Source organism: Amblyraja radiata, chromosome 12 (genome assembly GCF_010909765.2).
Source record: "Amblyraja radiata isolate CabotCenter1 chromosome 12, sAmbRad1.1.pri, whole genome shotgun sequence".
In the NCBI taxonomy this organism is placed as follows: Eukaryota; Metazoa; Chordata; class Chondrichthyes; order Rajiformes; family Rajidae; genus Amblyraja; species Amblyraja radiata.
In genome coordinates this window covers 35,198,104-35,213,329 of record NC_045967.1, presented here as the reverse complement: position 1 = coordinate 35,213,329, position 15,226 = coordinate 35,198,104, and the positions used below count along the sequence as shown (strand labels likewise).

Sequence of the window (15,226 nt, the reverse complement as noted above, 5' to 3'; positions counted from 1 at the left end):
CTTGGATGGCCAATTCTCATATCGTCAGATACACATAGTGTTTAAAAATCTTTCTGTCACCGTCCTGAATGCACTCCTTGGCTTGTTTTCTCAGGGAGTACCATGATTTGATACCATTAGTAATGAAGAGACAATGGTATATTTCCAAGTCAGGGTGGTGAGAGATTTGGAAGGAACCTGTAGTTGGTGGTATTCAGATGTGCCTGCCATCCTTGTCCTCTTTGCTGTTAGAGGTTATGCATTCAGGGTGTGAGATGGTAGTGAGTACCTTTAATAAGTCATTTTTGTTGATAGTACAAACTGTAGCCAAGATGAGCTGGTAGTGGAATAAATGAATATTGAAAGTGGATGAGATGCCAATCAGCCATGCTGCTTTTCCATTGAACAGTAAGAGTAGGTGGTTAAAATCTTTCTTGTTGCCCATTGCTCCAGCCACATGCTCGTCCTGAAACATGTGCGCTGTATGAGCCAATAAGTAATGGCTTTGGTACAATTTGGTGTCAGCAGTTTCCCTTAGTGACTTGGGCATTTTGATATTAGCAATCTGATCTCTCCCCAACTGCTGGAACAATTTTGAACAACATGAAACATCAGCAAAAGGAAATTGGATTAAAGGTGCAGTGAACTTTCTTCAAGAGATAATAACTGAAAATTGAAGTCTTCCAAAAAAAGGCATACACAAGAGGCAAGTCCTGCACCCATTCCACATTCTGTGCACAAACTGTTGGGCACGATGTTAGAGGTACAACAAGGAAGACAGCTGTAACTTAAAGACTATATATTTGTATTCAATTTGAAGGTAATGTCAGGCATTTAAAAATAGAGCAACATCATTGCAGTTCATTATTTCAATGTTGACAACATTGAAAGCATAAGTATATCAAAGTTTTAAAAAAACACCAATTTTAAACAACTTGCATCAACCCTTTGGTTGCATTAATTATCAGGGTATTGAGGATATGGTGTCACAAGTGGAGCCCAGAAAAAAAGGTTAAATGAATTGGTGAGTAAAGTGAGTAGAGTAATCCATAGGAGTCTAGAGATGCTGCCTGGAATACAGTAGCGATTGACTTTGAATAATGTGATTTATCTCCAGCAACAGACACCATAAGCCTTTAAGTCTTCGGTTTAAACCAGCATCTGCAGTTCCTTCCTACACCATAAGTCTTTAAATTGCCTTTGAGTAGTATTCTGAGAAAACAAGTTCATCTCCAGCTGAAAGAATCTGATTATTCTTTTATATCCTAAAACTGAATTATCAGTTCTGAAAAATATCCGATTAAAGGCTTATCACACCTATCCTGCTCAGGCAGTTGTACTGCTTCCCTTTTAGATTGTTTGAAATTACTGACATGGGCTTCTTGGTGCCCCTCCAGACCATATGAGAGGAACCCACTTAGACACTATATCCTCGTACTCCGTCTCATCAAGCCTATCCAGTAGAGTACACAGTTCTTCTTCCCAATAAATTTGGGCCTATTTATTTCCATCCTTTCATAAATATATCTGTGCAAAAAAAGATGGTGCATAACATATTGAAAACTTTCTTTGCAGTGAAACTATTGTGGTTTAAGATCATGCTAGTATGCAGTCTGGAGTTTCAATGGCTTTATTTAGTGTAATTGCCTAGATTGCATGATAAACCATTAGCTGTACCACCAAAGTGGTATTTGATTCATCTTTAATTTTGCAACTGTAGTAATTGATAGTGTAATGCTAACAAATACTATGAGATCAACAAAACAAATATCAAATTAACAGTATGTTGGACCTCACATGAATCAAATTCAAAGTTGCCAGATAATTTACTTTTTTGCTTTATAATTTTCAGGTAGATTTTTGATTTTTTTTTTAACAAGTTTTGTATGTCTGAATCTTCTACAGTTTAAAGTTCTGAAGCTTTTTTTAACATAAATTTAGATCTTCCTCTTCCGGCTGTGCGTGAAAGGCCTCCAGGATGCAAAACTGTCTTTGTTGGTGGTTTACCGGAAAACGCTTCAGAAGATATGATCACTGAAGTTTTTGCAGAGTGTGGTGAAATAATAGCCATTCGTAAAAGCAAAAAGAACTTTTGCCATATTCGGTTTTCACATGAAAGTATGGTAGACAAAGCTCTTTTCTTGTCAGGTAACTTTTATTTATTTCATCACTTTTTTTTTAAAGGCTTTTTTTAACCTGAACATTTCCATAGTTTCTCAAGATCATGAACATTTTTTTCAGGAGTTTAAAGGAGGAATCTAGTTCATAAAATTGCAATTACAAAAATGATCATGTTTAACTAAACTTACCAATGCTTAATTTTTCAGTGATTTTGTCAGAAGCAATTCTTTTGATCCTGTGATTTGAACATGTGATTAGACTAAACTCCGTCAGTTGCAGTTGTCTAATGCTTTGGTATTATCGATTCTTCCAGTAATATTTCCAGTATTTCCGATATTCATTCAAAGGAAAATATTACAGAAGGATGGAATCATACAGAGCGAAATAAAATACCATGGCAGAAATTAAGTTGATAAGATTTTTCATTGTATTTTCTGTGTCATTTTGATCAACTGTTTAATTTAGCTTTTCCTTTGTGCAAATTATGTCATTTGTGTGAATATTTTCTCCACTCCTGGATCTTGATAGGTTACGGAATAAGAATAGGTTCCAGCACTGATAAGAAGGACACAGGACATCTTCATGTTGACTATGCTCAAGCTAGGGAGGACCTATATGAATGGGAGTGTAAACAGCGTATGATGGCAAGAAACGAACGCCATCGACGAAGAGTAGAGGAAGAAAGGTTTCGACTTCCTTCACCTCCACCCATAGTGCATTATTCAGAACATGAAAGTACTACACTATCAGAAAAATTGAGAGGTAATGTATAAGTTTGCATTTATGGTCAAAACTCTTGCAAATCAAGCTGCAATGCATCCCATCAGAATGCTATCTACATTGCATCTGTAGAAGTTAATAAGCATCACTGGATTCATGCTGACCTTCCTTAAGGGCCTGTCCTACTTATGTAATTTTGTTTTGCGGGGTGACGTCTGTTTTATTGTGAGTAGTCGCCCAAAGAGTCCTACCTTTTTCTGCTTGCCGCTGTATTTTCAACATTTTTAAAATTTTCAGCGACTTGCTGCGACTATGACAGGTTTCCCGGCAAGTCGCCGAAAAAATCGCTTAAGTGGGACAGGCCCTTTAAACTCTTAGGATGGTCACAGACAGTTCTTGTAAGGGTACTGTATGGTTACTTTTCACATTGGAAAATTAGTCAAAGCGGAAAACGAGTCAAATGCAAAGCCCCAAAGAAGACCGTAACAAATTGTAACAATGACTCTAAATCTTGTTGACAAGACACCCAAACAAAATTCCTTTGTGAAGCAGATTGTTTATAATTCTAGCTAGTTCACTAATAAATTTCAGGGATTGGGTATCTGTCAGTCCTTCTCATTCTGGCATGCACGCGACTCCAATTTCATACATTGTAATTGATGGGCATACCCATTTTTCCGCTTACAATGAGATTACAGCAAAATAAAAGGCAGTCTTGACACTTTTAGAACAATTTCTTGCCAAAGATTCCCACACCCTTAGAATATATAGTGAAATAGTCTAAATATTTATTTTTAAATTAAATAATCATACATCCTGTCAGATGCTTCAAGCAAAAGGCAAAAAATCTGTTAAAACTGCTTTTCAACAATTAAATCTGGTTTCCTTTATCTTTCTGGCACATTTGAATATATCAATACCTTTCTTGCAGATGATTCAAAATTCTCTGAAGCTGTTCAGACACTTTATACCTGGTTGGAACGAGGTGAAGTGAACCGTCGATCAGCAAATGTTTTTTATTCCATGATCCAATCAAGTAACAGCCATATTCGAAGGCTGATGGGTGAAAAAATCCAACATGAAAAAGAAATGGAGGAATCCAAAGATAAATTTAAGAATGCTGTCGCAGGGATTCTAATTCAACGTGAGTTATTCTTCTATAATTGAAATTACCTTCATTATCACCATGAATATTTCCTATCTTTTACCACGTAAGTATTTTTGTTCCACTCCATTTTATATTAAATTTTATATTAAATACTCACTAGTATTTCTAAAAACAATGCAAATGTAACCCAAACACGGCAAAAACACATTATAGAAAGCATGGTCATTTTGTCTAAATTTTATTTCTTGCAGCTTGTTTTGCACTCTTTACATCTATAGTGTGTATCTCCACAGATACCTGAATTTAGCAGAAACAGGTAGTTAATTGGATTAAGAAAGCATTAAATGCTCTTCTTTATTGCTAGAGGCATAGAATCTAAGAGCAAAGAAGTAATGTTAGATATATTTAAGATACAACAGCTGTACAGTTCTGGGCACCATATTACCATATCTCAACCTATCAAATTCTTCTTGTACAGAGCAGATTATAAACTAAAATAATTAGAAATGGAAGTAACAGTAGGTGACATGGCCATTTAATATTGCCCTGTCAATCTCGAATGTTTGCATTCGTCAGCCTGAGCACTAAAGAAGCCTCTGAGTTGGAGGAGCCCAAAGAGTGATGAAATTGTTTGTCATTTTTGTCCAAATTGACTGACTTCTTACCATAAGATCACAGAATAATTTGAGATGTTGCAGCCAAAGGAAACAATTTGTCAATCTTTTACAGAATTTTGAATTTTGCAATGAGATCGTCTCTCATTCTTCTGAACTCTCCGGAACAGAGGCTAATATATCCTGTTTCGCACCGGGAATCGGTTTTGTGAATCTACATTGCACTTACACACGTAAAGCAAATGACTTGGGGCATGGGGACCAAAGATGCTGATGGTGTTCCTTGTGTGGTTTCATCTCTGTCCCTTACATGAGTTTTACTCCAATTCCCTTGCAAAAAAGGCCTATATATGGCTTGTCGCCTTAAGTGCTTGTTGTACCTTACTATTAACTTTGTTTCATGAATCCACACGTTAATTCTTTGGTACTCCAATGTGCCCCAATGACAAAGTGGTGGTGCTGCTGGTTCAAGTAACCCTGATTCAATCCTACCCTCCATTGCTATCAGTTTTGAATTAGCATGCTCTCCCTGTGACCTCAGACCTTTGCCTGGTCTAACAGTGGACAGGGTCTGAGGTTGATTTCTCTTGGAAATGCTCAGCAAGATTGTGTTTTGAGTCCAGCAGCAGGATAAACTGGTATTCTAAATCTGCCAGGAAATTCTGGGCTCCTGCTCGTCATGTTTTCAAAGCTTAAAAAAAAAAAATCACAAATATTACATCAATGCTAGAGTAAAATGATATTACTACAGAATTAATCTACAAATATGATTAAATCATTCTACAAAAGTGCATCTCCATATCATCCAATGTTTTAGATAGATTGTACAGTACAGATGAATACTGTGGCATTTATAATATGCCACTGAGCTTTAAACAGTAAAGATAACACTTGTTTTATAGAAACATAGAAATTAGGTGCAGGAGTAGGCCATTCGGCCCTTCGAGCGTGCACCGCCATTCTATATGATCATGGCTGATCATCCAACTCAGTATCCTGTACCTGCCTTCTCCATACCCCCTGATCCCTTTAGCCACAAGGGCCACATCTAACTCCCTCTTAAATATAGCCAATGAACTGGCCTCAACTACCTTCTGTGGCAGAGAATTCCAGCGATTCACCACTCTCTGTGTGAAAAATATTTTTCTCATCTTTCACACAGAGAGTGGTGAATCTCTGGAATTATGGGTAATAATAGTTTCAAATAATATTCTATAAATATAAATAGTGATAAAAATTACTAGGAATATTGAATAAGTTGTAAATAATGCTCTCAAAATGATTGTAAATAGTTTCCCATGTGTTTTATTCAGTTTCTACTGCTCCACTTGATTTTAATGTAAGATGAGTTTAGTTCAGAATTTAAATTCCATTGCACATATTTAAATCATAATTTTATAATTATTGGGAAAGTTCACCAGTTATATTTGAATCTCCTCCCTTTTCTATAGTCTGCATTTCATTCATCGCCACTCCAACCTTCCCCACTTAACTAGTCTTAAGGTCAGTGAGGAGAATACACATTGGCACATTGAGGAGAATACCAATCATTATATCCACTATACTATTAAAAATGCAAATCTGTAATGTGCTGCTTACAAAATGTAAATTATGTCCCTTGGTGAAGTGTTCAATAATCAAGACAAAATTCCTGCAGTTGCAATTCTGCTCATAAAATTAACATAAAATTTGTCAGTACGTGCAATTTTTAATAATTTCAGGGGGTAGGTTACTATCCATCCTACAACTTAAATGAAAATTATTCTCAGTAAGTAGTGCAAAGCTGTTTTTAGCTGTACTGCAGTTATGTTTGTAATCTGTTAAATTTGCAGGATTTAGGATCAAGATTTTGGCAATAAAAGCAGTCACTGCTGTGTTTTATTGTAGTACAACTTATAGATGATACTGATTACATTTTCTGCCCATGATGGTAGAAAGAATGAAAGAAGGGTAATGAGTAGAGCCAGGATGTTTAGGCACCAAAAACTGAAATAGGCAGGCAAAAAGGCATAAAAATTACAAAAAAGGCACAAAAAAGGTATTTATTGACAAAAAAAAAGGCATAAACGGGCATTTATTTCCACCACCAGAATATGGTTTAAAATGATAATATAAAGGTGTACTGCATTAAATGACCAAAGTTGCCTGGTTGCACATAATTACTAGCATTTTTTTCAAATTATCTGGTGTTAAACTATGCCGTCTGTCAGACAGCATATGCTTCAGTTGTGAAAAACATCTTTCTACCTCAGCTGAGGTCACTGGTGCACACCCAAAACAAGCTACAGACTCTATATTCATGTTAATATCTTGTGCATTACAACTACCTTTGGGACTTTAGCTATGTTTTGTATTTCTTCAAGATCTTTGTTAGCTAAAATCGCTCTCTCACATTTTCCTTGTATGTCTTTACCTACATCGCCAGGAGCTTTACGAATATCGTCAGTTACTTTGCAGAAAATCTGCAAGTTATTCACTAATGTTCGCCACGTTTCTCAAGGGAAGTGATAGCTTGTGGGAAGTTTGCAAAATTGGAAGCAATAAACACGAGATCTAGGTGGAGGGACTTTTAATGCATTATTTCACTGACGATCCTGACTGCAGCAGATTCTTCTTCTTCTTCAAAACAGTTGACGATATATTTTATCTTTTCAAAATTTGCAGCATAGTAGAGTACACCAGAGAGCCATGTTCCCCACCTAATCAAAACAGGCTAAGGAGGTAGTGGAATCTCGGGTGCCATTTCCTTGAACAACTACACACGTGACAGTGCTTTGAGGAAGATTTTCTTGACATTGGAAACTAGGTGATCGACATTTGGTAACAAGCTACGTATGTGCTTGGCAATTCCGTGAAGTCCTTGAGCTAAGCATGTCAAATGCAACATTTTGGGGAATAAAACTTTAACTCACAAACAGAAGAACATTGTCGTGTTTTATACCTTACAGCAAGTGAAGATGTAAACAACTGAGCAATAGTTGAGCTGTTTGTCCTCCAATACTTCCGATGTCAACAAATACTCCTTTGATGGTTGACCTACCTCCAGTGTGCCGATGACCATATTGGCAACATATCTCCCCGCATCATCGGTTGGCTCGTCTATTGAGATCCATATTTTATCGCATGCAACTTCATCTCAAATTTTCTGCACAACAATGTTGAAGTTGCTGTCAACATAATTTTTCTGTAATGATGACTCGCTTGGTATATGTTCCTCTGTGTATTTCCACAGTGGAATTCCAGCATCAATGAATGCCTTGCCCAAACCCCCCCCCCCCCCCACTTCAGTCTGCAGATGGGTCTCGAACCGAAACGTCGCCTATTCCTACTCTCTCTAGATGCTGCCTCACTTGCTGAGTTTCTCCAGCAATTTTTGGCTACCTTCGATTTTTCCAGCATCTGCAGTTCTTTCTTAAATAGATCTTGGAGAAGACTGAACCAGTGGGCAGCGGCAAGATCGAATGAAAGACCGACGGTGGTGACCCCGGTTTTGCCCCGGTGGTGGAAGTTTTCTTGTAAGTTATACTATGTTAACACGTTAATAATAACATTAATATTAACGTGTTAACATAGAAGACATCATTGTAATCACGGTACAACTAGACAAAATAGCACGACCTTTTAACAAAACGGACAAAAAGGCTGATTTAGGCACTCGATCGTGAAAAAGGCATTATCTTGGTGAAATCATCAAAAAAGGCATCAAAAGGCACATGGCATTTATGGCAAAATCCTGGCTCTAGTAATGAGTAAGGTAATGAGTGAAGGCTTGGATCATCTGGATGCTTTGTCCTTAACAGTGTCAGTCTGCTTGAGTGTTATTGCAGCTGCACTCATGCAGCCAAGTAGAGAGCATTCGATCTCAAGCATCGCATGCCTTTTGGATTGTAAATGGCACTAAGGAATTAGGAAGTGAGCCACTTGCTATTGAATAACCCAGTTCAAGCTTGCTTTTGCATTCAATGTGGTGAAGGTGGGAAATTGGTATTATGGCATGATAGAGGAATGGATGTCAGAGGAATAAGGATGGTTGCTGCACAGCCCTTGTATAGAATGAATATCAGCAAAACTCTGACTTTATCAAGGCCTCGAGGCTAGCAGATACAAATTATCTAACGAATTGGTGGTGGAAATAAATAACGTGCAACCATCAATAAAGATTGCAACGTTTGACCTTTTGATATAGGGAGCAGAGAAACATATAAAGTAGGTGCAGGAGTATACCATTCGGCCGTTCGAGCCTGCACCGCCATTCAATGTGATCATGGCTGATCATCCAGAATCAGTACCCTGTTCCTGCTTTTTTCCAATATCCCTTGATTCCATTAGCCCTAAGAGCTATATCTAACTCTCTTGAATACATCCAGTGAATTGGCCTGCATTGCCTTCTGTGGCAGAGAGTTCCACAGATTCACATCTCTCTGGGTGAAAACGTTTTTCCTCATCTCAGTCCTAAATGGCCTACCCCTTATTCATAAACTGTGACCCCTGGTTCTGGACTCCCCGAACATGGGGAACATTCTTCCTGCATCTAGTCTGTCCAATCACTTAAGAATTTAATATATTTCTATAAGATCCCCTCTTATCCTTCTAAATTCTAGTGATATGCCCAGTCGATCCATTCTTTCATCATATGTCAGTCCCGCCATCCCGGAAATTAACCTGGTGAATTTACGCTGCACTGCCTCAATAGCAAGAATGTCCTTCCTCAAATTAGGGGACCAAAACTGCACACAATACTTCAGGTGTGGTCTCACCAGGGCCCTATACAACTGTAGTAGGACCTCCTTGCTCCTATACTGAAATCATCTCGCTATGAAGGCCAACATACAGTTTGCTTTCTTCACTGCCTGCTGTACCTGCACGCTTACTTTCAGTGACTGATATACAAGGCCACCCATGTCTCGTTGACCTCCCCTTTTCCAAATCTGACACTAGTCAGATAATAATCTTCCTTGTTCTTGCCGCCAAAGTGGATTGATCACATTGATCCACATTATACTGCAACTGCCATGCATCTGTCCACTCACCCAAACTATCCAAGACACCCTGCAGCTTCCTCCTCACAGCTCAAACTGCCACCCAGCTTTGTGTCATCCGCAAACTTGGAGATGTTTGGAGAACCAGGAAACAGGGTTGTTTCCAAAATCAAGTATTTCTCAATTGCTCACTTCCTGAAATAGTCCAATATTTCATGTATTTTTCATCTCTGCCTCTAGAACTTTCCTCTTTGAACTAATTTTTTTATGTCTTTTCTAAGTTAACCCTTGCCTCCAGACAATAAACATTATTGGAATTCCAAAACTTGATGGGTTCAATTTATATATTATATACTGGGATATTAACTAACGTTTTCACTTTAGCCTCCTCTTCTCCAGAGTAAAGAACTGTGGGCAACTAAAATGCCATCATTTTGGTACCCTTTCTTAAAATGTCTCTAGTGCCTGAATTTCCTTGCTTTGTTTGGAGACCAGATTTGTATACCGTATCACCCCCTTATGATTTGTATTCCATCTCTGTTTATTTTCTTCCGCATATTAATTGATATGCCACTCGTCAATCCAGCTGTCCCATCTTTTTGGATCATCTATTTATTTTGTCTATGCCACCATTTGCAACAATCTCAAAATTGATCTCTTTGGCATCAATTTATTTTGGAATCGGAATGATCATGTGGTCAAAATATGTGTTTGCTGTAAATTTCCTAGTGGAATTTGGAATCTTACAGCATAGAAAACCCTATTTCTGGTGGGAGTGTGTACATAAGAACCATGTTACCTCAGGCTACCCTTGAATCCCTCTGCAAAATATTTAATAGCAATCTTAGCAGCAAGATTTTCTATTACGACGCATGACTAGGCATTGAAGGGAATGGGAGATTCATATGGCTTTATTTAAAATAAAACAAAAGGTATACCTATAAATTAAATTCAGTTCTTTCAAAATAAATCTTAATATCTTATTGCTTTTTCATGTCCACAGCGAGCCCAACATTACTTGTCTTCTGTTGCCCTTCACTCTAGTACTTCAGTTTTGCCACCTTCTCCAATATTGGTTCATGTGGGTTTAGCAGTTTTGACTCTCCATTAAATCTAATGACATACTATTATTTCCCTGCTTTCTAAAGTCACTAACATTTTACACCCTGTACATAGTTATTTATTCTCTTTTCTCATTTTTGACAGTTAAAGTACGCAATTTATTTACTGTTCTGCCTTGTGATTTCTGCTTAAAATGTCCTTTACTGCATGTTATTGGATGTAAATAAGTTCATTGCTGAACATGGTTGTAAAAAAATCAACTGAAAAAGTTTGGCTGCTTTTCTTTAACTGAAGTTGCAACTTTGTTGTGATAATCCACAATGCGTTTATGCGAAATGATTCCAACTGGTGTCATTCTATTTTAAATGGATGTTTTCTTCTTCTGTCACGTTTAAAAAAAAATTCAATCAGTAGTTCCATATTTTATTTCCTGTTAATTCAAATACCCCCAGAAATGGGACTCTAGAACATGGAAAAGTATAGGTTTGATTATTTCTAATGTTTAGGGATAGAAAAAAAAATAAAAATGTAAACAATGGGCATTGAACCTGAAGAAGGTACGTACACACCTGCAAAATCCTACAAAGTAAGTATAAGTTGGGGTCACTTAACACTGATCACAGAACTGCACTGATCACGATAGCCTGCTTGCCTGCTGACTCCCTTCCTCTTTTACTTCTCTACTCCTCACTTAATGCCTGGTGGGACCATAAACTGGGTTGTTTGACTCCCTTGTTCACCAAAGTTGAGCAGATTGTCTCCGTTTTCAACTCTGCCTCCAAGCAAAAGGCGTGGGACCATTTCTCAAAAGCTCAACGCAAGAATCTGCATATGTGGCGAAAACAAGCAGAGGTTAGTAATTTTCTAATTCTATCATTCTTTAGTGTGCATTTACAATTTAAAGACAATGTCAGTTAAAATCCTTGCATGCAGTTAAACCGTAGTCTGGCATTTATGTGGGTGGGATGGGAGCAATGGGTAAATCGTACACTACAATTATCCATGTTAGAAGTATCAATGGTGGGGAATGGAAAACCTGGTGAACCCCTCCGGTAATATTAAGCCCTCCAAAGTCAATTATTAATAAACCCAATGCACAGACACCGCTCCAAAAATTTCATCATTTTGGTAGCATCATTGCCTGTTGTGAATTTATTTTTTCTTGTGCCCATGACTTTCTGACCTTTCTAAATGAGCTTTCTCATTTATACACCTGGGTCAAGACCTCTAGACATTGCATTAAAACAAGTAAACCTTTTTTAAGTTAAAAAAAGAAGTTTCAGCTTAGCGAAATATACAAAATTCACAGCCATTTTATAGATGTGAAAGACAGTCTGCTGACTCGGTGTGCAATCATTTTCTTATTCCATTTGTAATTCGGAATGACTTTAAAAAGAAATATTAAATACGATTCAGAAAGTACATTTATTCGCTATACAACAATGTGGAATTAAAAATACACTGAGTTTTAAATTTCTCCTTGGTTGCTTGTGCTAAACATGCAACATTGTTTTAGCTGCATGATGTACACAATGCAGCATACAGATGCTATTATGCATTTACTGCTAGCAACAAGAATTAATTTCTTTCCCACTGTATTCAGGAGCATTTTGCACATTTAAGGTAAGTTATTATTTTGTATTTAGCAGAAAGCATAAAGACATCCACAATTATGTGGTTGGAGAGATATAGTGTATATTCACAGGGATTGTTTGTCATATTTTCCATAAACCAGTAGCTGTCAAGGTTAATGCCCTAAATTCTAAATGTAGATATACCGCATCTGTAAGAATATTTAATCAATTTGTTGTAGTCATCCCTTCCACCTCTGCGGAAAATTGGTGAGTACAAATTGAACAAATTTCTCAAGAGTTCAAGGACAGAATTTGTGGTGGATAAATTGACCATATTGTTTTAAAATAAGGTGTGTGTCATTCCACTCAATTCTGGAGCTGTCACCTTGTGCTCCTCTTTAATGATCTGTACTCCAAAGGTAAGCAGCTTTTCAATAACATTTACACCCGCAGTGTTTGAAATGTTTTCCTTGGAAGATGCAGGGTCATCTGAATTTCTAGACCAAAGGAATGTGCGGTAAGCAGATTATCCCCCAGTCCGTATGGATCAAGCACAAATGCTGAAGGACTACAGACCAATACAATTTAAGTTAAAACTAGAATAATGAAGAGAAGACAAAGCAAAGGTGAATTGTACTCTTCAGGAGCAACAAAGAGGACCAAGTTTAAGCAACATTTAACATTAAAAAAGTAGCAAAAGGAATCATTTTCCTAATGGTTTGTTCTGTTCATTTTTCGTAAAACAATTCATTATGTGGTTGTAAGAATTACATAGCCGTTCTTCAAGGAGAGTGAAGTTTACCAATCTTGCCTTGACTGCAAATAATATGGAATCACTATTCCATTAAACCTGTTGATTTTTTTTCTTTTTTGAATGACCTAAACGGTTTTTGAATACTTGTTTCAACTTTAATTAATTTAAAATTTACAGAAATCTTGCCTTTTAAAATTAATTTTTAACATATTGGGATTGTATAGATATTTGTGGGCTGTGTCACCTTTCATCATTCAATCTTTTTGCTTATGCACTCACAAATTGTACACTACAATTATCAGGCCTAAAGCACAATTAGTGGGGGGGGGGGGGGGGGGTTCCAAAAGAACAAATGTTTTATAAATTTGCCCCAATACTATTTGTGGAAATCTTTGAAATATATGGCATTTGGATAACTCCCAGTTCCTTATGAAATAATCAATAGCTTTTCTCCCTACCCTCAGGAAATTCGTAACATCCATAACGATGAGCTTATGAGTATTCGGCGTGAAGAAGAAATGGAGATGTCTGACGATGATGTGGAAGAAATGCCAACAAACAAAATGACAGAAGAATCGGGTATGATGTCCTGCAGTAATAAAACATTTTTTTCTAATTTTTTTTAGAATTGTATCACTGTTTGGTTAAAGCAGTTGCACCCTAATAATTAAGATCATGAAGACAATCTGTCATCTTGTACAAAAACAATAAATTACACCGATACTGCAACTTTAAAACAGTAAAATGCCCCAGATCAGTTCACAATAGTGTAACCTGTTAAAATTAATACCAGGCTAAAGAAAGAGTTGCTGGGCTTCAATTTAGATATGAAGTAATAGTGAAGCTGTCAGTTTTCACCATTATTGAACCATAGCAGCAATGAAAAGGAATGGAAAACACCAAATCTGTGGGAGAATTGTCTTCCAAAAGGACATACTATGTATCGCTGGTCTTGAAAATTGCAAACGTTCTTTTACCCTCTATTTAACGTGGTTATGTCTCTTACGTGTGTGTCTGTCAGAACTTTCAGCAATATTTTTGGTTAATTATACCTGTAAATACAGATTGTGCTTCATTGTATATTTGAGGAATAGCTGATAAGATAATGCTTGGGTGACAATTGTAAAATGCTGTTAAAACATAAGTACACCAGGTATCAGGTGAGTTCTGCATATTTTGTGGAGGTAGATGGTGCAAATTGTTGTTCTGGTTAAGTGCTGGTTCAATTCCTAAATCTGCACTTTTGTTCCTTGTGGACTAAGCAGTCAGTGTCCTACTGATGAGAATACCAGTGCACACACTTACCCAATTCCTGCCAGAAGTATGTAGAGCGTGCAGCTTGTATTACTGATTACCATGTTACACTCTCAAATGTTGTTGTTTATTGACATCTGAATTGGTGGTAGCATCTGCACTAACCTTTCACAGCTGAAGGCATGTTATGTAATAGGAAGGAATCCCAAGGAATGAACTTCTTTCAGATTGGTGTACAAAATAGGTTTTTGGTAAATTTACATGAGGTGAACCTTCTTCTGATCTCCAGCCCATTCTTGACAACTTTGTTGCAACGTGTAGAGGGTACGAGCTGACCTGTACGTTGCATCGAGTAAGTTAACACAAGAATGAGTAGTTATTCTTGAAGTATGTTCAACTAAAATAGTTCACAATTATATGAAAACAAATCATTGAAACTTCAGATTTTTTCAGCTGTACCTTGTTTTAGTTCAGTTTGTCACATTTGGTATTTTTCCTTTGATCAATGTGCAACGTTTTGCGGACTTGTTTTGATGCACATCTACTTTAATGACCTACCTCGTACACAGCTCTTTCTTTCTATAAAGAAAAAGCTGTTTCACTTTCAGATATTTTGAAGAAAATAACATTCTTTGAATACTTTTATGAAAACTTTCCAGTGGATTAAGAAAGCAGCTGCACACAGAAATCAGATGCCATTGAAAATTGAAACCCTGGTGACTTAATAATCTGCTGGATAAATATAGCCTTTTTGTTCCCCGGCATACAATGAACCATAAAGTAATATTTCTCATGTTCCATAAATTTTATCTGGTCTTTCTGCCATATTACTTCTGTACTTGTTTCCCATAATACATCTTGTTATAGAGGATTCTGGTTTTATTTTAAAAGAATATGTATCACTTAGCTCCAAAATTAATCCCTAAAGATGAAATAATAAGCTAGATAATTATGTTGAACTCTTCGTGGCTCTTCAACATTTCACTGTTAGGTTGATGCTTGGCTTAGTTGAATTTCTGGTTTATGCTTAATTGGGTAATTTTACCCAGTTTCATGGTTAA

General features: G+C 37.0%; 1 protein-coding gene across 6 annotated transcripts in view; it reads left to right on the top strand.

Annotated features, from left to right (window-relative positions):
* enox2 (ecto-NOX disulfide-thiol exchanger 2) overlaps positions 1-15,226 on the top strand; it is a 187,982-nt gene that overhangs the window by 136,195 nt on the left and 36,561 nt on the right. For all 6 annotated transcript variants that reach the window (XM_033030501.1, XM_033030502.1, XM_033030505.1 and 3 more), the window contains 5 exons: positions 1,921-2,127; positions 2,629-2,862; positions 3,752-3,964; positions 11,329-11,435; positions 13,376-13,490. In XM_033030501.1, coding sequence (XP_032886392.1) covers positions 1,921-2,127; positions 2,629-2,862; positions 3,752-3,964; positions 11,329-11,435; positions 13,376-13,490 — 876 coding nt within the window. The remainder of the gene's footprint in view (positions 1-1,920; positions 2,128-2,628; positions 2,863-3,751; positions 3,965-11,328; positions 11,436-13,375; positions 13,491-15,226) is intronic.